This window comes from Eulemur rufifrons, chromosome 4, assembly GCF_041146395.1.
Source record: "Eulemur rufifrons isolate Redbay chromosome 4, OSU_ERuf_1, whole genome shotgun sequence".
In the NCBI taxonomy this organism is placed as follows: domain Eukaryota; kingdom Metazoa; phylum Chordata; class Mammalia; order Primates; family Lemuridae; genus Eulemur; species Eulemur rufifrons.
This window is the reverse complement of record NC_090986.1, coordinates 74,042,458-74,065,707: the sequence shown is the minus strand read 5'-3', so window position 1 is coordinate 74,065,707 and position 23,250 is coordinate 74,042,458. Positions and strand designations below refer to the sequence as shown.

The window sequence follows — 23,250 nt, the reverse complement described above, 5'->3', positions numbered from 1 at the left end:
CAGCAAAGGCAGTCAGGACTGGTCGTTGACCACAGCCCGAGTAGTAAGCTGCAGAAAAACACAGGACAAGAGTTTGGCCTATTCCCACGCCTGCAGAGGACACATTTCTGCCTACTGGGGCCACAGGCTGGGAAGGCAGGGGCAGGGTCTTATTTGCAGCATCCAATTTCAGAGAAGGAGAAGGGAGAAGGAACTTGCATGCGTGCCAGGTTCTAGGCTTGGTGTTTCAACATGTGAAGGGTCACGCAGAAGTTAAAATCATCACTTCAGAGTGGAGGGAACTAAGGTTAAGAAATTTGTGTAAATGCACTTGAATATACTCCAACAAACAAAAACTGTTGTGGGGATAAATAAGACAAAATGTGAATAGTTGATGAAGAATGCAAGGGGATTCATTATACTAGTCTCTCTGTTTCTGTGTATATTTTAATATTTCCATAATAAATAATCTTTAATTTAAAACAAAAAAATGAGAGACTGGCCCCAAGAACTCAGAACTCAGCAAAGGGTGGAGCTGGTATTTGACCCCAGTTCCACCTGGCTCCAAAGCCAGAGCTTTTCGGGCAGTCTTCCCAGCAGGACCCCTGGTGAACACCAGTAAACATCTGCAGACGGATTCTTTAAAGCTATACTCTGAGACTATCAGAAAAAAAATAAAGAATAAAAATTAAAATAAATATCAAAAAAGCAAACAGACCAGAACAAGTGTGTAGAGCCTGTAAGTTACTTTGAAACACATGACCACAGACTGAAGGAGGGAGACCCAGGCGGTGGGAGCAGGCAGGGCCACCACGGGCTTCTGTGGAGAGGGCCAACTCAAGAGCTCAGGTACCTTTTTCTCTCCATTTTATTTGCTCTCCCCTATTTATTTCTTCTCTGGAGTGTACTTGGTGAGTTTCTGAATTCAAGGGCAAATGCTAGGTTTTCTCTGGTTTAAACTCAATGACAAAGCCATACAGTATAAATTTTAGGCATTCTTTTCCATCTTCACCTCACCAATCACATTACTTACGGAAAATTAGTTCATGCTAAAGGTGATTTCCAAGCATCATTTATCATTTTTCAAGCGATATCACTCTAATACTTGTGCCACGTGGGACGAACGTTCAGTAATGGTTTTTCACTTCACTTCACTGGCAGGAGGCAGAGGGCCAGTTCACGTCTTTCTACTAGCCTGTGCCCCATCTCAGTGTTTTACTGGGCTGTCGTTCTGTCTTGGGCCTGTGGGCCATCGCTGGGACTCAGTATCTTGCCTTGAATTGTGGCTCATTTCACATTCACACCATGGCCTCCCTTGTGCAGAATTTAACAAGGAAGAAAATGTGTTTTCTTTCATGTGCTTTGACTGCAAAGCCTAGGCAAAAATAATAATAATAATAACTTTTATCAAGTTGGTGTGTCTATGTTTCTGATTTTTATGGGAAAAGCACCTCAGTCTGACTGCGGTTGTCAGAGAAACAAAGATGTGCCCTAAGGAGAGGAAAGGCGTTCCAGGGTGGAGTAGCACGAGTGAGGGCACAGAGGCTAAGAGACTTTGCCTGGTTCCAGGGACTGCAGCGGTCGCCCAGGGCAGATGACTCCTGCAGGCTGTGCTCAGAGTGTGGACTCTACCCTGTCCACCAGAGGGAACCCTTGAGAGAGTTTAGTCAGGGAAGTGGCTTGGTCTGAAGAGTTCTAGAAAGATCACTCTAGCTGGACCTGATGGGCTTAAACAAAGGCTGCAATCGGGGAGACCAGTTCAGGTGCCACTGAAACAGTCCAAGCAAGGTGGGAAAGCTGGTGCCGGCAGCAATGGAGAGGAGGGAGCAAATTGCCAAGACTGAGAGAAAGAGAAGAGTTAAGAACTTCCAGATTCCTGGGTGAGGTCACGAGGAAGATAAAAAGTGAGAAGAAAAGAGAGCTGAGGGCAGAGATCTGGGCATCCAGGAAGTAAATGGAGCTTGAGGAGCCAGAGAACTGGGAGGAGGACCACGAAGACTGGAAGCTGGAGGTGGGGCGAATTTTGAGAAAGAGTGAACTGAACGGCCAGTGGCATAAAATGCATTGGGGACTTTTTTTTCCCCTCCAAATTAAGAGATACCTCATTAGCAATAATGATATCTTATAATCTTAAACTCTTATGTATTTGAATATGGACAAAATGATCTTTTTTATTTACTGGTTTCCTAAATGTAGCTCATTTTATATATAATTTACCTTTTCATGTCATTTGCTTTTTCCTTTCCTTTTTTTTTTTTTTTTTTTTTTTGAGATAGAGTCTTGCTCTGTTGCCTGGGCTAGAGTGCCGTGGCGTCAGCCTAGCTCACAGCAACCTCAAACTCCTGGGCTCAAGCAATCCCCCTGCCTCAGCTTCCCAAATAGCTGGGACTACAGGTGTGCACCACCATGCCCAGCTAATTTTTTTCTGTTTTTAGTAGAGATGGAGTCTTGCTCTTGCTCAGGCTGGTCTCAAACTCCTGACCTCAAGCGATCCTCCAGCCTCGGCCTCCCAGAGTGCTGGGATTATAGGCATGAGCCACTGCACCTAGCCACATTTGCCTTTTTCTTATCACAGAATCCCCTGCACTGTTTTAAGTCAGTAAATTCAGATTGCTCATAAGAAGCTTCAGTAGTGATACATTAGCTTTAATAAAGGAAATTATTTTTCACCTTTGAATGTTTTGTTTCCTGCAGAGTGTTCACTGGAGAGAAGCTTTGAATATCTTGAAGCTGGTAGTTTCTCGATCTGCCAGCCTCGTTCTGCCTTCCTACCAGCACAGTGACCTCTCAAAGATAGAAATACACCGAGTGTGGACGAGTGCTTCTAAGGAATTACCTGGAAAAACTCTGGACTTTCACTTTGATATTTCAGAGGTACTTAGCCATGTTAATTGTTTCTGTGAATTTTAGCATAAATTGAAAGTGGCAGAGATCAAAAGTAGTTACCTAGAGAAAGGGAGACTTATTTCACATTTCTATTAAATGAAGACGTCTAAGGCCTAAATTAGATTCTGCTTTTTTGAGAATACATCGAGTGTCATATTCACTGTGGCTCTCAACTGGCAGCTTTTAAAAATAGAAACTAGCCTCTTTTATATTTAAGAAATGATTTCTTTCAAAGATGCTTAAAAATGGAATGATCGTAAGCATTTTAAACCATGACCTTCACTCATCCTTCGTCTGACAATGGGCACGTCATATCTTTGTATCCTCAGCCTTTCTCCCTGAATGACAGCCGGCCCAGCAAATGACTGAGATTTACAGAACCAGAATCCGCCTTTATGGCTGCCTCCCCAAGCCACACTGCTCTGTAAACAAGTAGAACTAAATTCTTGCCTTGGGGCATTGAAGCAGGAAAGAAAGGGACTAGGGACCTAAGCTACAGAGCTAGGAAGAAAAGAAAGGGCAAAAAGTGGTCACATCTACCCTGGTTTGTGAACAAATATTTGGAAGGCCTGGACTTAATATTCAAGTCTAAGGTATAAAATAAATTTGCTTTCGGGTCTCATACCCCGTGACCGTGAACCCCCCAAGCAGAAGCTGCGCTCTGTCCATCTTCGTGACTGGGCGTGATACAGTGCATAGCAGATCACTAATAAGTATTTCCAAACTCTGCTGAATGAATACATTCACTAAGAAACCAACCAGATTTGCTTATATGGAACCTAACTGTGCTATTACGTAGGTTATATCAAGCTGAGTTTTTTGACACGACAGTCCTATTGATCTTTTATCACTTCAGTATTCAGGATGAGATATATATTTTGCTGCCACTGTGATTCCTGCATCTGTCTTTACTATATAAATGATACTAAGGCATCAATTCAATCTTTGTCCATTTTTATCTTTTTTTTTTTTTACATTGGGAGGGGGAAAACCTTATTTTTATTCTTAGACTTGAGTTTATTCTGTTCCAAAGAGGTACGGAAAACATGTAGCCGGTTAGCTGCATGCCCCAGAGACCCAGACCTGCTCCAGAAAGATGGCCTCAGTAGCCAGGTGTAGCATTACCAGTGAGTTCTGCCACCCCCGAGGACAGGCCCACGATCTGGTGTCTGCAGAGGAGACCTGCTTGGGGCTAAAATTTGGGAGGTGCTGCCCACCAGCCACCACACTCCGGAGCTCTCAGGAAGTGAAATTTCTTAAGTGCTGCCCAAGTACCTGGCCCTGACCTCATTCATTTGAATAATTGAAAAGATATAAATAATTAAAAAATTTTTTTTAATAATTGAGAGCATATAAAGATTGATGATCAAAGGTTAGGAAGGGAGAAGGAATTTTGGTTTCTTGTTCTAACTATAAGAAATTTTTTCAAGCTTAAACAATGGAAAACTGACTATTTGGTTTCCTGTGCATTTTGCTTCTAATCTTTCTCAGTGGTTTCTAAAGCACATTGAAGAACAAACAGTCGGGCTTGTTGTCTGCTGCTACAGAGGGTGGGAAAATGTTAATGATGCAAAATGATTGAGAATATTACTTGCACATCAGGAAAATGAGCCTACTTGTAACACTGAACTTCTTCTCTTCTGATTTTTAATCAAATAAGCCAGTTCTCGGTTGCTTCTGGGGAGAGTGGTCCCATATACCACAGAACTGTGAATGAGATAGGAAAATGTGTGCTTTTGTATTGTTTCTTCTCAAGACGCCAATCATCGGGAGGCGGTATGATGAGCTGCAGAATTCTTCTGGGCGTGATGGGAAGCCCAGGGCCATGGCTGTCACCCGGAGCACGTCCTCCACTTCTTCAGGCTCCAACTCCAATGTCCTTGTTCCTGTGAGCTGGAAAAGGCCCCAGTATTCTCAGGTATACCATCCTAGACTCACAGCACTGGAAGGGAGTTTAGGGACCGGTTGAGCCCAACTGCCCATGTGACAGGGGAGTTCTCTGTTCACCACCCCAAGCTCGCCCATCTGGGTCTCAGCATTTCCATGGCATCCCACGGAAACCCATTTTCTCTCTGAATAGCTTATTACATTGAGTTGAAGTCCGACTCTTTTTTGCTTCTACCCACTGGTTCTGGTTTTCTTAACGCTTAGAAAACAAAATCTGATCTTTCCCATGGCAGCCCTTCAGACATGAAAAGAAATCCTGCCCCTCTCACTCCCCCCGGTGAGTCCTCTCCTCTGCAAACAGCACATCCTTACTTCTCCCAACCAATTCCACCAGACTTGGACACCCAAAGGGTCGAGGGGGCTGTAAGCCCAAAGACCGCTCTGGCTGCTGTCCTCAGGGCAGGAGCTTCATTCACGATGTCCACGCACAGACTGAGCCACGCAGACAGGGGTGCTGCCAGATTTCTCCGTAGTTCTGTTATCACAGCCGACGGTATGCACTCCATGGTGACTATGTCACTGTATTGATGCCATTGGGCTTACAGTCAAGTAAGCCCCCTGCATTATTCAGGGGTCTTTTGGTGACGTGACAGAAACCCACTGAAAAATTATCTTAAGTGGAAAAGGAATTTATTAACTCATCCAGCTTGGCTTCAAGCACAGTTGGATCCTCGTACACAAATGTCAGGTAGTAGATTCTTAGACTTTTTCTCTCTCTTTCTCACTGTCCCCACCTTGCCCTCCCAAAGTGTAGTCCCTGTTCCCCCACCCCTGCCCCCCAGTGACTTCATTCCCAGGCGGTCTCCTACTGTGGGAGGCACCGGCGACCTCTGGCAGCTCCAGATTTACATGGTCTTTCACTCTGGCCATTTCAGAAGGACAGAGGCCTCCCCTCTTTGGACATTCATAGCAATTCTATAAAAAGGAGTTTTTCAGGGCATGTGAGGGAGGCAGAGCCCCACTCAGTGGGAGAGGAGCCTTTCCCAAGATGAAAAGAGGGATGGCAACACCAAAGGCAAGGTGGGTGCTGGGCAGGAAAACGCTTTGTTTGCTCGCCCAGCGGTACTCACCTTCACTCTCAAAGGTTAGGTGAAAGGAACATACGGCCCAGTGCCTGCCGGGACATAGCAGGTTCTCCATGAGTGCTCGTTTGAGTTGTGGAAACCAGAAGAAAAATGTACAGCCCAATTCCACGTTCCTCTACATCGATTCCTTCCCAGAATTGTAAAATGACCACTAAGACTTAGGGAGATATTATTGGTTTAGCAAATCTCCTGTCATCCTTCAAGGCCCTCCTGTCTCTGACTTTGAATAGACACCGTATTTCCTGTCCCTTTTATAATTTGGAAAGAAGGATGCGGTGAACCAAGTTCCATTAAGAATGAAAATCTAAGAGTGGTATCGGCTCCTAGCAGTTTCCATGTAACAAATCAGATTAAAGGGGAGAAAAATCATTTTAAAGAGATTAGGGAGGTTGCTTTAAGAGCAGTTCTGAACTACATTAACATTTCTTTGGCTCTGGTTACTCTTTATTTTCGTTCTCAACTCACACACCATTCTGAGAGCTAGTTTATCTGTCATTGTAAAAATGTGGTGGTTTATAGAAGAATTGCCATGCTTAAAGGGGCTCGAAAGACGGTTTATGAAGAAAAATGAAAGGAATTGAATCTGTTTAACTTTAGGAAAAATAAATTGACAAATATTTAATATGGCTTACAAATAATTGAATTATTTCATTCTGCAGAAAGTAAAATTATTCTCCCATTTGAGGAAAATAGACTTGTGCTATAACATAATTTAATTTAGGTATAAGGAAAGGCTTGCTAATACCAAAAGTTGTAACATGCAAGAAAAGATTATCCAAAGGAGCGATGCATATCCACTGAAGAACCTGCACACACTCCTTAGGATAACTTAGACTAGCACTAGCCAGTGGAAATATAATGTGACCTCATTTTAAATTTTCTAATATTCTCCCTTTTAAAAAATGTAAAAAAGAAACAGGCAAAAGTAATTTTAATAACATATTTTACTTGACCAAATATATCTAAATTATTATTTCAACATGTTATCAATATTTTACAATTATTGAGATACTTTACATTTCTTCTTTCATACTAAGTCTTTGTGTATTTTACATCTCAATTCTTACTGGCCACATTTCAAGTGCCCTTGCCCAGTGTGGCCAGTGACTATGATATTAGCTCACAGGACCCCATCATGGAAACCTGTCTTGTGTTTCTTTTCCAGAAGAGGACAAAAGAGAAGTTGGTTCACGTCCTTTCTCTGTGTGGCCAAGAAGTAGGATTAAGCAAAAATCCATCAGTAAGTTATATCGTGTATCACGGTTATTTTGGTATCATCTCTCTTTTGCGTTTGGTCTGTTTTTGCCTTTGGTCATATACTGTAGAGGATTCAACCGTGAATGGCGAGCATGATGTACACCATCTTGATTAAACCCCTCCTGGGTTGGTTCTCCTCACACTATAATTTTTAATCTCACTGAGTTCAGAAACCATGAAAGATTTTGTTGGCTGTTTGCTCCAGTTTGTCTGTGAATACTCAGTTATTTTCATTTTTTAAATTTCTTGGATTTTTTTTAATAAATATACCTAGTCTTCCTTACAACATATAAGCTAATCTGTACTGACCACCATGTATGACATATATGCTCATTCCTTTGGATGTAATTTTACTCTCTGTACACACACTTCTTCCTGTGATGTCATTTTATTCACATACAATAAAGATGAAAATGATATATTATGTTTTTTCTCATATAAACTTCCACTGATATTATAGTAAAAAAAGTACCATCGGAATTTCGAATGAATGAATGATTGAAGTATTATAAGTAAGCTTCTGAGTCTTTTATAAAATTTAGAACATTTCAAATTGTGTGTGTGAGCATATTGCAGCAAAAACAATAAAAATGTCAGGGGCCGGTTTCACCAAGTATTTTTATTTCATCTATATCACAGGAGCTTTATTCTTTACAAAAAAGAAATAGCAAAATAAAGTAAGAATTAGCAAACAAATTTCTCTGCAGAGCTATTTAAGAAACTTCGAAGTGTATCTACTAACATAGCTCATGAGCAGTGAAATCTTAGAGGCTCATAAATACTTGCTCAAGTGCAAACTGATATCATCTGGAAAAGTACCCCAGCCAGCCATCAGCTAAGCTGGGCCTCCATTTAAGTCTCCTTTTGAGTGTTATTGATCAGTGGGATTGTTGCTGCTCCTGTGACATTATTTAGGGCAGAGGGGACAGGGCAGACAGAGCCACCTAGCCCACAACAGAAAGAAAGAGAGTGTTTTGCCTCTGCCCTGCAGCGCAGCCAGCGAGGCCTATTCTTTGTTGCCACTGTGGTTGGCACTTTCCCTTTCAGATCCATACCGTCTGCCCCTGTGCTGAGGCCTTTCCAGCTAGAGATAATTGACCTGTAGTACATTACCAGTAAGAGAGCAGCACTAACTAGGCACGAGAGCCTTCAGCTGAGGAAATCAGAACTCTTGTGTCTCATCTTTCGCAGACTAGTTGACTGGACCTCGAGGCTGTTTATCTCGAATACCCATTTGCAAGCTCTGTGCAAAGCTGTGTGTCATGTAGCATTTTATGAGAATACAGTACACATGATATGGCTATTCTTAAACACTAGAGAAAAAAAGTACATTTGCAATACATTCATTCTTTCCTTTTGAAAGATATTTGTTGTATTTAAATTCTTACAAAATGGTTTGCCTACTTTTCAAGGAAGACTAAGACATTATAATGGTTACAATAAAGTATATTGTTAGTTTTATTTAATATCAATCTATATTCAGTAGAGGCTGGATAGCAAAATATTTAGGTTCACTTGCAGTTTATTATTTCTACAAAGTTCTAATAAAATGGCTTGGTGAAAAGAACCTAAACATAGATGTTAATTTTAAAACATTAACATACTAGAGATTCTTAAAGTAAAAAAAAATGTTTTGGCCGGCGCGGTGGCTCACGCCTGTAATCCTAGCACTCTGGGAGGCCGAGGTGGGCGGATCGTTTGAGCTCAGGAGTTCGAGACTAGCCTGAGCAAGAGCGAGACCCCATCTCTACTAAAAATAGAAAGAAATTATATGGACAGCTAAAAATATATATAGAAAAAATTAGCCGGGCATGGTGGTGCATGCCTGTAGTCCCAGCTACTCGGGAGGCTGAGACAGGAGGATCCCTTGAGCTCAGGAGTTTGAGGTTGCTGTGAGCTAGGCTGACGCCACGGCACTCACTCTAGCCTGGGCAACAGAGTGAGACTCTGTCTCAAAAAAAGAAAAAAAAAAATGTTTTGTTTAAATCAACAGCACAGGAATTTAAGTATAAATTATGGGCATGGCTGCTCAGCTACTCTTCTATGAACAAGTACTGCAGTTTTTGGCTTCTGTTTCTTCCTGGTTTATTTCTATATGGGTTAAATCTTTTGCTCCCATAGTTCATTGATTCTACAACATATTTTGGTATCAGTAGTTTTTAAAATATTATTTATATGTATTTTATATGTACGTGTGTGAGAATATGTATAATTTCTAACTTCCATCAGTTCAGAAACAGTGGAACACCTTCTTGGCTGTTGCCATTTGTCTGTGAACACATGATCAGTTGTTTTACACACAAACACACACACACATACACACACATAGAGAGTATCTAGTCTTCATTAAGAGGCAGCAATTTGACTCTTGAACATTTTCCTGGTGCTTGAACTTGCGTCTTTGCAACGAGTTTAATGAAGGCACCTGTCCAACATAAATAATAAAAGAACATTCTAAAAATACCCACTTAAGGAATTAGGTGTGTACTGGAAATACAGTCCATGAAGAGCCAATTACAGTTTTTCGTAGCACAAACAACCAAAGGGAGAACAGTTTCTCAGGAGAGGACTCTTTTGATTCGTAGGTGATTTTCTCATCGTGTGGGGATTTGGATCTGCTTGAGCACCAGACGAGCTTGGTGTCTTCTGAGGACGGCGCCCGAGAACAGGAGAACATGGATGACACAAACAGTGAACAGCAGTTTAGAGTCTTTAGAGACTTCGACTTCCTGGATGTGGAGCTGGAGGATGGAGAGGTATGGTATATTCTCTGTAAAAATAATTCCTTCGATCTTTGCCTTAACTAATGAAACAGTTGCTTTTTACCTGCTAAATAATGAGTTTTTGTAACAAGGTCTTTAATTGGAAAGCTGTAACCTTTATTTTGAATCAGCTTATTCAAAGTACAGCAGCTTAACTTTGGCAAAAGTTACCACACCCTTCCTGTCTGAGCACACAGCAAAACCTGCCAAGTTATTTCTAAATGGCAAAGACCTAAGTTTTAATGACCACACAAAGACTGTGTGTGTGTGTGTGTGTGTGTGTAGTCCAAAGGTGAACTTTAAAAAAAAAAAATCACAAAAACATTTCAATTCTGAGCCTGTTCACTGGTACCTGGGTAAAATATGCTAAGCATTTAATTGTTTCAAACATGAAGTTGCCGTAATTCAATTACTTCAAAGCTTACCTGCTACAACATGAGACCAGAGCCTGAGGGAGCCAACAATTTTGTGCTGTGTTTGATGAAATAATTAGAACTTGAAACAAAATGCAGTGCACAGGAGAGAGCTCGTTGCTCAGCTGTAGCTTGGTGGCCAGCGTTCCAGACACCTGGAGCAGCTGAATTCAAGTCTCAACGGGCAAATGCAGATGCATTTGCTTCGAATGATAATTATGGTAATGAGACGCTTTCAGCTATGAATCAAGTTTTTGAAAACAGGGATTGGAAGGAGGAGCGTCACCTTGTCAGTCCCCTTCATTCCAATAGCTCTGGGGCATGTCCTGGCTGAGAGAGAGTCTTGCCTTGTGGGATGAAAACTCAATTCACTTAAGCGAGACTGGGTCAGGGAGAGATGCCCCGTACGGGGCCTGGGCCCATGGTTTTACTCAGCTCTTGTCTAACTGCACAATATATACCCAAAGGGATTGCATCTAATCCTATCATTAAAATGGAGGCCTGGATTCAAAGTTTATTATGTCCCGTGGTGAATATGCACCTCCTTACCTAACTCCAAACTTGGGGGAAATGATGCTTCAAGTAGCTGCTTCCCTAAAAGGACGTCAGTGCTGACCAACCCGCGTACGTCTAGTTGAGGTCAAAGAGCTCTCCGCTTTCACCCTCCCTTGCCCACTGACGACCCTGCGTCTGTGCCAGCAGGAGAGTCATGTCCTCAGAATAAAGAATGTGTTCTTCACTGATTCTTTCCCTGGAAAAAAATTTAGCAGACCCAGGCCTTAAGGAGTATAAAGGCACTGACTATAAAACATCCTTAAAGTAAGTGCCAGCTTAATTTTCACCTTGAGTTGTTCTAGACCCAATAAAAAGTAGAGTCTGCAGAGTTTTCTGTTAGCCATCATTAGTGACAGAGAAAGCATTCGCTAAATGCAGTAAGGACTGTTTTCAAAGTCTAAAGCAAAAGACAACTGTTTTGAATACTTTCAAAATCTCTCTGAGCCAGAGCTCAGAGTTCAGCTAATGTCAAAAGATTTGCTCCGTGATCTGGCTACTGAGCTAATGTTTACTTTTCGCTTGGAATTCAAGCTTGGGCACCCTCTTCACTCTAGAAGTTAAACTCAGGAGGGGAAAACTGATGAAGCAATAGAGGCTTCATTTTCCCACCTCAGCCCCAGAAAAATGTTTTGTGAAGTGACCTAGCAGGAATGATGGAAAGCAGAGGAATCAGATACAATTTCAGAACAACTAACAAATTTAATTTCTATCAAAATAAGGAAAAAAATCTGACACGCTTATCACTTAGAAATTAATATTATACTAATGTTTTTCAGGGACAAGAAATAGTGAATAATAGATTTTCCTTCTTCTCTCTCTGTCCTAGCCAACAACTAAAAAATCACAGGGATTGATTATTTTTATCTTCTATTATTAAGATTTTATAAGAAATTCAAGGGGCTGAGAATGTATATTTTATCCAAATAAAATAAACCATTGAAAATGTTTTGCTACTTCTCAATAAAATCATAATAAGGGATTCTAACGTGCTTACAGAGTAGTAGAATAAAAATGCTTGGACGTCAGAGTCCAGCAGCTCCAAGTCTGAACTTCAGCTCTGCCACTGACTTAGCCGTATGGATGCAATTCCTCTTGGTTTCTGCTTCTTTGTCTATTAAATGGGTATAATCATACAGGTTGAGCATCGCTAATCTACAATTAATATCCAAAGTCCAAAACTCTTTGAGCGCCGTCATGACATCACAAGTAGAAAATTCCACACCTGACCTCATGTGATGGGTCACAGTCAAAACTTGGTTTTGTGCACAAAGTTATTTAAAATGTTGTATAAATTTACCTTCAGGCAATGTATATAAAGTGTATGTGAAACATAAATGAATTTTGTGTTTAAACTTGGGTTCCATCTCCAAAGATATCTCACTATGTATATGTAAATATTCCAAAGTCCAAAAAAATGCAAAATCCAAAAACTCTTCAGGTCCCAAGCATTCTGAATAAAGGCTACTCAGCTTGTACCTGCCTGTAGAGTTGACATAGGATTAAATAAGATAACTTATGTATACCTTCTAGTATAGCATCAGGCACACAGCTGGCATTCTAAATGTTAGCCCTCTTTTACTGTCTTTGGTGAATAATTTTAGTATATCCTCATCTGAGAAAGTTAAGTGTATTTGGTTTCTAGATCAAAATACAGGTTTCAAAAAAGAAAGACAAGTTGTTTTTGCATGTCCATTCTTTTTTATTAAATAGTCTTAGAATTTATTGAATAATATCTGCAAAGGTTTGCCTTTGAACTTTTCAGAATCTTTAAAAGGTGTTGTGTTGGCCAGGCACACCAGCTCACACCTGTAATCCTAGCACCCTGGGAGGCCAAGGTGGATCAGGAGGTCAGGAGTTCAAGACCAGCCTGAACAAGAGCAAAATCCCTATCTCTACAGAAAATGAAAACATTACCCAGGTGTGGTGGCACACACCTATAGTCCAACTACTCAGGAGGCTGAGGCAGGAGGATCACTTGAGCCCAGGAGTTTGAGGTTGCAATGAGCTATGATGATGCCACTGCACTCTAGCTAGAGAAACAGAGTGAGACACTGTCTCAAAAAAGGTGTTGTGTCTTTGCTATTAATTGCACATTAGCAGTAAATAGGTCATGATTCACAACACTTTTAGCTTTGTGAGCAGGATCAGGTGATGCCACCTTTTTTCCAGTTGCTGACCCTCATTCATTTTCCCACGACATTTAACAATTTTCTCACGAATACATTTTTAGGCATTCCAAAAAAAAAAAGTGTTGAGGAGACCAAAGTTGTCACTGAAGTGGAAAGCTATTTCCAAAATTGTATTTATGATTTGTTACCCCAGCTACATCATCTACCACTAAGAGATTTGGCATTTCTAATATATCATACTGATTTTAGTGATTAATGTATGTTTGCCTTTGTATTTAAGTTGCATCTACTGAAATATATATTGTTGGCACTGTTAGTTGCTGTTGTGTTAGAACTAAGACAAATGCACTCGAGTATCTTTAATATAATCATTTTAAAAAGACCTTTTATTTGTTTTTCTGTCCATTCAATCTGCTACCCAGGAACTTCAGGTAAGATGATGCTATTTTTAATGCAGATGTGCCAGTAGATGTTTTGCATCATTGCAGAGTTATAACAACGTAATTGCTTTCCTCCCTTCCAGTATATGTATGCTTATTTGGTGCATATTTCCATTTAGGTGTGTGTGATATAAGAGGTATTTTTCTTGGCTGCTCTAGTATGGAAATGTTTTCTAAAACATAAGCATAATATTTTTTAAAAACTTTACATGCCTAGTTCAGGAAGTTGCATGATTATATCTCTTGAGAAAAAAATGAGTTTCAAATATGATCTATGGAAATCTTACAATTTCTGACTAGACAATTACACAACTGGATGGGTTTTGATGTTAAATTCTTTTATTAAAGGTGAAATCAACAATCCACATCTAACTATATACCATATATACTGTCATAAATTCTTTTGTTTTCCAGAAATTAGACGTTATCTCTATAGGGTGACTATATAAATTTTCATCCAAACCAAGGCCCCTCTGCAAGTAAAAGGAGGTGCTAATAATTACAAGGCATTAACCAGTGCCCTCCTGGGCACACTGACCTATGATCATGCCATATCTATGTGTATCAGACTTACTCTAGGTATTAATAGCCACATTTCAGAGAACATATTTTGACTACAGTGCACCCAAGTTCCTTCAACAATTCTCATATGACAGAGCTCCAGTATGAAAAAAAAATGTTTCAAAGAATATTATTTCCAACATTTCTAGAATGTTCAATCATGAATACTTTCCCATCTCCGTATAAATCCTGAGTGGTTTATGAGTTTGATAACTGACATACACAGATTGTCCATCGGGAATAGTTAGCCATCCTCTGCAGTTTCTCACACATAGAAAATCTGGCATAGTCAATAAAACACAGTTTTGACTGTTAGCTTTGTATGTAACATAAAATACAAATCTGACATTTGAGGGAGAGGGAGGATGGAAAGTGGCTCTCCTATTAGGGCTATTCCTGTACCATGCTGAGAAAGCCTGGTTGACATTCAATCACCGTGGGCTTTAACTAGGGCCAGACAACAATCTCAACCCCTCAGCCACCACCAGGGACATCATTTCAACACCTTTGCCTCTAGTGGAAATATCACATCCTCTAGAGAGACAGCCAGATCTTATTCCTGCAAGAATAGCTTTCCCTGCCTCCCTATTCTCATGCCTGATTTATTCAGGTCTTCACCAGAGCTGCCACCAAATCAATGGTAGCAGTGACCTATGTCTGGTGTAGCCTTCTCTTACCCGAGATGTCTATATGGCTCCACAAGCTCACAGTTCTATCTGGGGTTCAGTAAGGGAGACCTCCAGAACTGTTGCTTAAAATAGTTCATCCAACCCATCCATTCACTTGGTACAAGAGAATCAGCTTTGTGAACTTATGTTTGTATATTTTTCCCTGTGAGTTTCACATTCTTCTCTTTTAACTCTATATAGTATTCTTATTTTTCTATATCTTTTTCCTTTCTTTACACATTGGATTTTCCTTTTCTTCCCAGAACTTCGGCCTCATCCACATTTTTTTTCATTTTCTCACTGCAATAGCTATTTGTAAATCCCAACAAAACAGTTAAGCTTTTTCCACCAAGAAAAAAAAATACTTGGTGGTAATTTATCATAGCAGGTATGGATACAGAATATAGACACCATATTCTGAGTCTGCCTTCTCTTTATAATCAAACAGCCCTAAGAGCAATTGTAAATATCATAAATGGAGACGAATAATGATAGCAATTTCTGTATCATATCCAGAATGTGTTTAGGATTCGTACCTGTTGCCTTCCTTCATGAATAGCCAAAACAAACTTTGGAACACCTAAGCCTCTGTTACATGAGAGATCTGTGAGAATGGCAAGCTTGTGTCCTGAGGAGCTAGAAACAATAGACCCTTAAACCAGAGGAAAATTAATAAATTTAATGCTCCCTAAGTTTAATAGTAATTTGCATCTCTCATACTATTATGCTATTCTCTGAGCTCTCACCAAAAAAAGTTATTTTATTTCAGCGAACCATCAAGCAGTGTTTCAAATTACCAATAAATGAAAAGAGTCTGTGCTATATTTTGTTCAGATTACCCATTTGTCTAGGTTGAAATTTGCATATCAGTGGGCTAGGTGATATTTTTCTTCCTTTATTCCTATCTTAACAGACAGAAACATAAAACCCAGATTCATTTCTAGAAAAAAAAATTATCTTAAATAAACTTATTTAATATCTGATGGTTTGTAGAGAAAGTCTGAATACCACTAAAACCTTTCTTTAACACTTACACGGCCACTTAGGCTAGTTCTCAGTAAATCAAAATGTACAAGTCAGCAATAATATTTGGTACTGAGTCGGTTGTTTTGGGTCCAGGAGATTAACTCTATGTTGGGACAATTATTTAAAGATGAGCCTAAAGCAAAAGTGAAGCCGTAGCTGCTCTGGCCTCTGCATAGTGCATGATCCGTCAGACTTTGCCCAGCTGCTCTTTGACAGTCTTTAACTCTGCATTTTATCTGTGGAATCCACTGTGGCAGAAATAGGCTGGAATGTTACCTAATGCGCTCTACTTAATACCCAAAGGATTTCAGAATGTGCTACAAGCATAGTCCTACTTTTTCTCCTTCTGAAAACAGTACTAAACAGGGGCCAACCGTGAGGGAGGGCAGGGGGGCTTAAGGGGGATTGACACCTCTTTTGAAGTTGTTTTAATATTAATGGTCTCTTTCTTACAATTTTTAAATCTCAGATCATGTAGAGGATTTACCAAAATCAACTTTTAAAACATGTAATAATTACCCACCGTGCCAAAGAAAAGTATGTAATCACTTCTACCTTTGACTTTACATGCACTGCCATGCTTTCACTACTTTTCACATCAGGGAAACGAAAGTCTGGGTACCAAAGTAGATGAGGGCCTCAGAGTTGATAATGACAGTTTTGTTTCTAAGCTGTGACTAATGAATGTGAGAAGGTGTACGTGCAGCGGGATTTGGGCATAAAAAAATGGCTGACGGTGTGATTTCAGGGTGAGAGTATGGACAATTTCAACTGGGGAGTGCGCAGACGTTCTCTGGACAGCCTGGACAAGTGTGATATGCAGATTCTGGAGGAGCGCCAGCTCTCAGGAAGCACTCCCAGCCTCAATAAAATGAACCATGAGGACTCCGATGAGTCATCCGAGGAGGAGGACCTCACAGCCAGCCAGATCCTGGAGCACTCAGACCTAGTAAGTAGCGGCTCTCCCACTCCAGGAATTGGGAGACTTGTTTGTTTGTTGTTTTTTTTTTTTTTTGTAATTAATACAGGAGTGTAGTTTCCAGTTTCAGCTAAAGAAACTTTCCACAACTGCTGAACTAAAATCTGAACGGTCAGGTGGTATCTAATGGGTTCTAACTGACCAAGTCTTCTGGGTAGGTTCCAAATAAAAACAAAAGCTGGTGTACCTTGATGTACCCTGAAAGCCATCAAATCTTAAGGCCCCCAGATTTTTCCCAAATAACTTTTATGATGCTGGAATCTTTTTTAAAAATTCCTCAGATCTCTAACATTTCAGGAGATACAACAGACGTTTGGATGTGATTATCTGAAAACACAGGTACTGGGTTTTAGAGGTCTGTGCCGTAATAACACTAGATCACCAACTGCTGTGTTTAAGTATGAGCTAGTAACAGTGAAATATGGAAGTTAAAAATTAAAACCTATCAACCAACAACTAGAGAACAATGGTTTGGACTCCTCTGTGAAAAAATAATTAAAGCTTTTAAAGAATGGGAACTTCATACTATGTTTCGTTTCCTTTGCTTTTTACACAGATCATGACGCTCTCCCCCTCTGAAGAGAACAATCCCATGGAACTGCTCAGCACGGCCTGTGACTCGACCCCCGCGGACCCTCACTCCTTCAACACCAGGATGGCCAGTTTTGATGCTTCTTTGCCCGATATGAATAATCTGCAGATTTCTGAGGGTTCAAAGGTAAAGAGATTTTTGGCAATGATGATTGTAGTTTCCTTGAAGAAAAAAAGCACTTCTGATTCACTGAGAATTCTTAAGGGGTCAAAAGTGGAGGGACTATCTTTATCTTTTTCTTTCTTACTTTTTCAAAATAATTGACATTTGGGCACCGGAGCCCACGTTTTGAAGTTATTTTACCCCCAAAAGCTTGAGCGGCCATCTTCCCCTCAGCTGAAAGAGATTTGATTTGCGTCTCTTTAAAACCAAACGTGTCGCGTGAGCACTGCTGATGGATGGCAAAGCAAACTGGCGTGTCCGAGGCTCCTGTGACTGGGAAACTGCTGTGCCTTGTCATGACTTTTATAGAACAATATGCTAAGGAGGGTGTGGGTGTATCATGTATTTGGAGACATTTTTTCCTGTGTAGGAAACAATTACACAATTTGTATATTGATTCAGGGCTCGCCTTTTGGCGCACTATCGGAATTTTTAATGTCAATCACAGCTATTATGCCAGATTCGCACAAAACGCTTCTAGCCAGACTCTCTGAGGGAAAGGTAACTAATGGACATAATTGTCTTATTTTAAAGGGTTTGCTTTTGAAAAATTCTAACAGTTTATTTACTTAAATTTTTAAATTTATTTTAAAGATTTAAAGATTATTATTTTATTAAAATTTCCAGAAAATAGCCTGTCCATAAAACTATCCACTCGCATGCTGTGCCCACATATATGCCCATCAGTATGGAATTTTATTTCCCTATGGTAGAAATACCAAAATAATCTATTGTTGTTAGGATAGTTGTTAGGATAAATAAAATAAGGCATTCTTTATCCTGAGTGTGGTTATGGTTGTGTAAGTTCAAAAGAGAAAGTAAAATAGAGAAAAAATTATAAAAGTATGAATATATTCCTTCTGACATTTCTAAGGAAAAAAATATAATATTGGCTATTCTGTATTTTTTTACAGCATACTAAAAACAGACCAGAAATCTAGAAAAAGCTATGTGCTTTAAGCCAATGGCAACCATCAAATTGCAATTACCTAAAAATATTGAAGCTTAAATAAGAATTATTTCTAAAATTGCCCCATTGCAAAGGGACTGTGATTAGGATTCTTGGAGTTAGCAAAGTGCTTTTTTAGCCAAAAAAAAAAAAAAACACAGAGGAAAAAACTTAGCCTAGGTTAAAATGCCAGAATCCTAAGATTAAAAAATTAAATTTCATGCAAAAAAATCACAAAATAAATGTGATGTTATTAGCATTTGGTATTTCTCAGTGTTGGTATAGTCATTTTCTCCATTTTTCTATTTTGCATGATAAAATATACCGATTTCTCATATAAAGCACTGCCTGAGTAGTAGGAAGCATCTAATCCTACCAAGGAAAGGTTGGGTCTCATTTCTGAAGAGCTATTCCTGGGTTTCTGCAGTGCTTGATGTATCTGTGGTGTTAGAAAAAGAAAACAAAAGATATTTTTATAAGAATTCAGCCTTTCCCTAATAGATGAAGTTTATGTACACTATAACCCAGACCGGTCACCAGTGGCCAACCTCATTAGCACCACTGTGGCTTTAAAAAAGTGGAAAGCAGATATGGAGGAGCTTCTGAAACTCGGTATTTACCAGCAGTTCCTCCAAAGACACGAGATAACCCATCTCACTAATATATCTTTAACTTTTCTGTTAATTTTCCCTGTTAGTTCTAGATTCAAAATACTAAATACATACTAAATGGGTGGCCAGATGTCAACCCATGATAAAGCTCTAATTCATACACACTTCTGTTTTGCCTAGATTTTGTTTTTGTTTTAAGAAAATGACTCACTGAAACATGTATGTGTATTTTCTTCCTCTCCTCTTCTGATGTGTAATCCAGTTGCCTTCCTTCCTCTCCTAAAGAACAATCAGTCCTCCGCTGATTTCCCCCTGGCCCAAGCCCAAGCCCAGCCCCTTTTTCCATTTTACTTGCTCTGTCTCTTTCCTGCCTCTCACTCATCCCAGTTCTGCCTGGCCTAGAGCCCTTTCATTTTACTGCTTATTCCACATTTTGTAGCAGGGTAAGAGCAGACAGTCCTATCTGTTGTCTTCAAGGGGTATCATCAAGGGCAAAGCATGCATGTCAATGGATCTTAGAGGATTCCCAGTACAGAAAGGCCTAGCAACCCAGCAGGCTCAGGGGAGGACCCTGGAGCTCTCGTGCACACTACAGATATTTCGTGAACATCTACTGTGCCAGGCACTGATGATTCCAAACTCTAGTTTCCAGGGGCAAAGGGATTCTACGCTGGAGAACTAACTGTGGATAGCCCTGCTTTTAGAAGGCTGGGTTTGTACAATGGAAGGAGTTCTCATTCCAAAGACCACGGTGTTTCTCGTGCCAGCTCCGACTCTGATTATCGGCCTGATATTAGGCAAGTCCCTTTCCCAGGTGGAGCATCGTGTCCTCATCTGTAAAGTGTGGAGGTTGGACCCAGGGTCTCGATGGTCTTTTCTAAGTTTAGCATTTACACCCCATAAGCATGGGTTCAAACATGATCATCTACTGAGAGCCCCTGTGGGGACTGTTGGGAAGAGACTGAAAAGAAAATAAAGAATAAGCAGTACTTCAGAGAATTCCTGAGTCCAGTCTAGAAACTGACTGTATTGTAGCTAGAAAGCAAATGCCCTCCTTTCTATCGCTGTCAGCATTTCAGTCTTTTATTTTTTCTTTAGTTGAACAGATTGTCCTGTGTATATTCTCACATGTCTGGGGATTCTTTTCCCTTTTCATTCTTCCAGGCGGAAGCTGTCCGGGAGGAGGAGGACACCACCGTGCATGAAGATGATCTTTCTAGTTCCATCAATGAACTCCCGGCAGCTTTCGAATGCAGTGACAGCTTTAGCCTGGACACGACTGAGGCGGAGGAAAAAGGCAGTCGGGCACTGGACCAGTTTACTCTTGCAAGGTAACGGAGCCCTTGGTGGAAGTGGGTGGTGTGGGTGTACCTGACACTTGTATTGCATCCACACTAAAGCTAAATGTCACACTTGCACTGCTGGGATGTCCTAGTCCAAAGTGACATGGAACTTGGCAGGTTTTCAGCTGAGTTAGAATCATCTATCCCCATCGTAGGGCCTCACATAGAGCCAAGACAGGGTACCCACAGAAGAACTCCTAAGGTATAAACAACCTGAAAAGCCCAAGGGCCTGGGGCCATGGTCCAGCCCTTGTAAGCTTGAAGCAAGATCTGGCCCGCCTTGGAAATGAGTTCTTTCCACTTGGAGTGAAAAGACTAGAACAAGAGGCTCTTTATACACTAAATACTCTTCCTTAAGTGGGTGTCTTTCAGCCTGGTGACTGATATTTCGAAGACTAGTGAGATACACAAATAGAAAAAAATATGAAGAGGAATAGATCAAAACACCGAAGGTTAGACTAATGCAGCATCTAGAATAAATCACAAATAATAATGCTGCAGAGTTACTTCAGGATAAGAAAGTCAAGATTCTAAAATTACTCTTCTGAAAGTTAAAAATAAGAACTAAGCAAAAGCTCCTGACATGGCTAGACAAAGGCCTTCTGTTATGGTGAGCAGTATCTGTCCATCAAAGGAAAGGTTAAGGTAATACCTGGAGAAGAATCTGACTTTTCATTTTTCGTTCCTTGTCTCTCCTTTCTTGGTGCCTCTCTGTCTCTCCTACCTCTTCTTTGGTTTCCTTTCCTCCTGCTACCCTAGTGGCATTCATTAGTGCTCTCCCTCCAGAAGGGAAAAATTAGAAGATTCAAAATTTTTATTATAATTTTTTGTGGTGAAAAATGAAGAGGAATGAAAGTGCCAAAGCCTAGAAATTGGTGTTTACTTTGGGGCCCTGGTCTCTGGGGAACTGGGCGGCCCTTGCTGAAGGCTGCAGGAGGTACGGAGTCTGTAGAAAGGAAATCAGAAATGGGGGAATCACAGAAATTCTAGAGACGAAAATTCTATTCCCTAGAATCAAAGAAGAATCTCGGTGACCTCTGAGCGAAAGCCAAGTGCCCAAAGCCGAAAGGAAAGAGTGGGCAGGACGGCTACGTCCTCATGCTGACCAGCAGGGTTAGAATATAGGAACCCGGGAAAAGGATGAGAAGGACGTCATTTCTTGACATGGTCGTTTTCATTTCTTCCAGCTTTGGAGAAGGCGACAGGGGAGTCTCCCCGCCTCCCTCGCCCTTCTTCTCGGCCATCCTTGCTGCCTTCCAGCCCGCGGCCTGTGACGACGCCGAGGAGGCCTGGCGCAGCCACATCAACCAGCTCATGTGCGACTCGGACGGCTCCTGCGCCGTGTACACCTTTCACGTGTTCTCCTCCTTGTTTAAGGTACGCGGCTCCCTGACAGTTCAGAGGGCTCGGTCTCCTGGGGGAGCCAGGGAGCGCCTAATTTACGAAGGAGTTGTTTTGTTTCAGGATTTTGCTATTTCCTCCTCCTTTGTCTCTCTCTTTTCTTCATTATGTGTGCCTGGCCTGCCTTGTCTTTTATCTCCACCCCTCCCCTGCCCAGTGAATTCCTTAACGTGGCAGCCATAGCTGTGAACACCTGCTTACTCCTTTTAGTTGCTTTTGAACAGATGAAACGTCGTTCCTGGTGTTGTAGGTAGGTTGCTGTGCGTTGCAGATTTCTTTTTGACCTGGAGAAATGCCTCCTACTTAGTACCCCTTAAGAATCAGGCCAGTCTAACAACCGCTTCTCCTATGTGAACCACAGTCCCGTGGTCCATGCAGTCAATGTCTTTGTGCAAATTGTCAGAAATGTCCCCTCCTCCGGGGGTGCAGTACCAAACATGGCCAGCAGAGTGCACTTCTGAGCCCTCAATGAGACATGAAGGGACACCTAGACCTTTACGTTGAGTTTGAAGCAGATATTGACTGTGAAATGGCAATACTGGGAATGACGAAGCCACAAAACCACGAAGATGAGGTTGTAGGTGAAGGTTTGTTGATGTGGAAACGTGATTACCATATAATTTAAGAGAAAGCTAGTTTTTTAAGAAAAACACCATATACTGCTCCTGTTCTTGAAATGCCTAGAAAATAATGAAAATAGTATATCAGAGTTTCATTGTGTCTTCTCAGGGTGATGAGATTTGGGGTGTCTTTTATTTCCTTCTTTGTATTAATACTTTCTTTCAATTTCCTATTTTCCTATAATGAAAATGCTTTTCTATCAGCATTTTCCTTAACCTTATTTTTAATAACTCATTAAACAGAACTGCCACTGATAATACAAGGGGAAAAAACAGAAAGAAGCTGTCTAGTTCCAACTTTGAGTAGACTTGAATAATGGATGAATGGATGCACTGACTGGTTAAAATCTAGTTAAACTTGTGTAGATGTTGAGTTAAACTGAGTGTATCATGAGACAGGGACAATAATTTGGTTTGACTGAGGGAAGGGGCCCTCTAATCACCTACAGGAAGAGCCATGGCAGAAGGGAAAGGCAGGAAAATGAGGAATTATATCAAAAGTGCAAAATGAAAATTATGTCCCCCTTAAATGGGTTAAGAAGTCGGGGCCTAGGAGACCCCATTGGTAAAACTATCTTAAAACATCATTTCAACATTTCAGGAGCCAGCGTCCCTTGCTCAGGTCTGCTCTGAGATAACTGGCATTGTAGCACGGTTGCTGTGCGTTGCAGATTTCTTTTTATGGTATGAGAAAGTGCCTCCTACTTAGTAGCCCTTAAGAATCAGGCCAGTGTAACAACCGCCTCTCTAAGGTTACTTATTAATCTGTTATCCTAGTGAGCAGAAGGCTAGACAAAACTAAAATCATCTACTTTAAATAATTTCAAATTCAGGAAGACATTTTTAGTAATACAGAGTAAACTCTGTTTTTGAGCCTGGAGGCCC

At 40.7% G+C, this 23,250-nt stretch overlaps 1 protein-coding gene across 3 annotated transcripts in view; it reads left to right on the top strand.

Moving 5' to 3' along the window:
* FRY (FRY microtubule binding protein) overlaps nucleotides 1-23,250 on the top strand; it is a 398,737-nt gene that overhangs the window by 352,551 nt on the left and 22,936 nt on the right. For 2 of the 3 annotated variants that reach the window (XM_069467740.1, XM_069467739.1), the window contains 8 exons: nucleotides 2,674-2,853; nucleotides 4,622-4,783; nucleotides 7,063-7,137; nucleotides 9,740-9,910; nucleotides 16,457-16,657; nucleotides 17,244-17,405; nucleotides 20,166-20,332; nucleotides 21,532-21,721. In XM_069467740.1, coding sequence (XP_069323841.1) covers nucleotides 2,674-2,853; nucleotides 4,622-4,783; nucleotides 7,063-7,137; nucleotides 9,740-9,910; nucleotides 16,457-16,657; nucleotides 17,244-17,405; nucleotides 20,166-20,332; nucleotides 21,532-21,721 — 1,308 coding nt within the window. Of the gene's footprint in view, nucleotides 1-2,673; nucleotides 2,854-4,621; nucleotides 4,784-7,062; nucleotides 7,138-9,739; nucleotides 9,911-13,435; nucleotides 13,445-16,456; nucleotides 16,658-17,243; nucleotides 17,406-20,165; nucleotides 20,333-21,531; nucleotides 21,722-23,250 lie in introns of all 3 variants that reach the window. The other variant, XM_069467737.1, reaches the window with a different exon arrangement.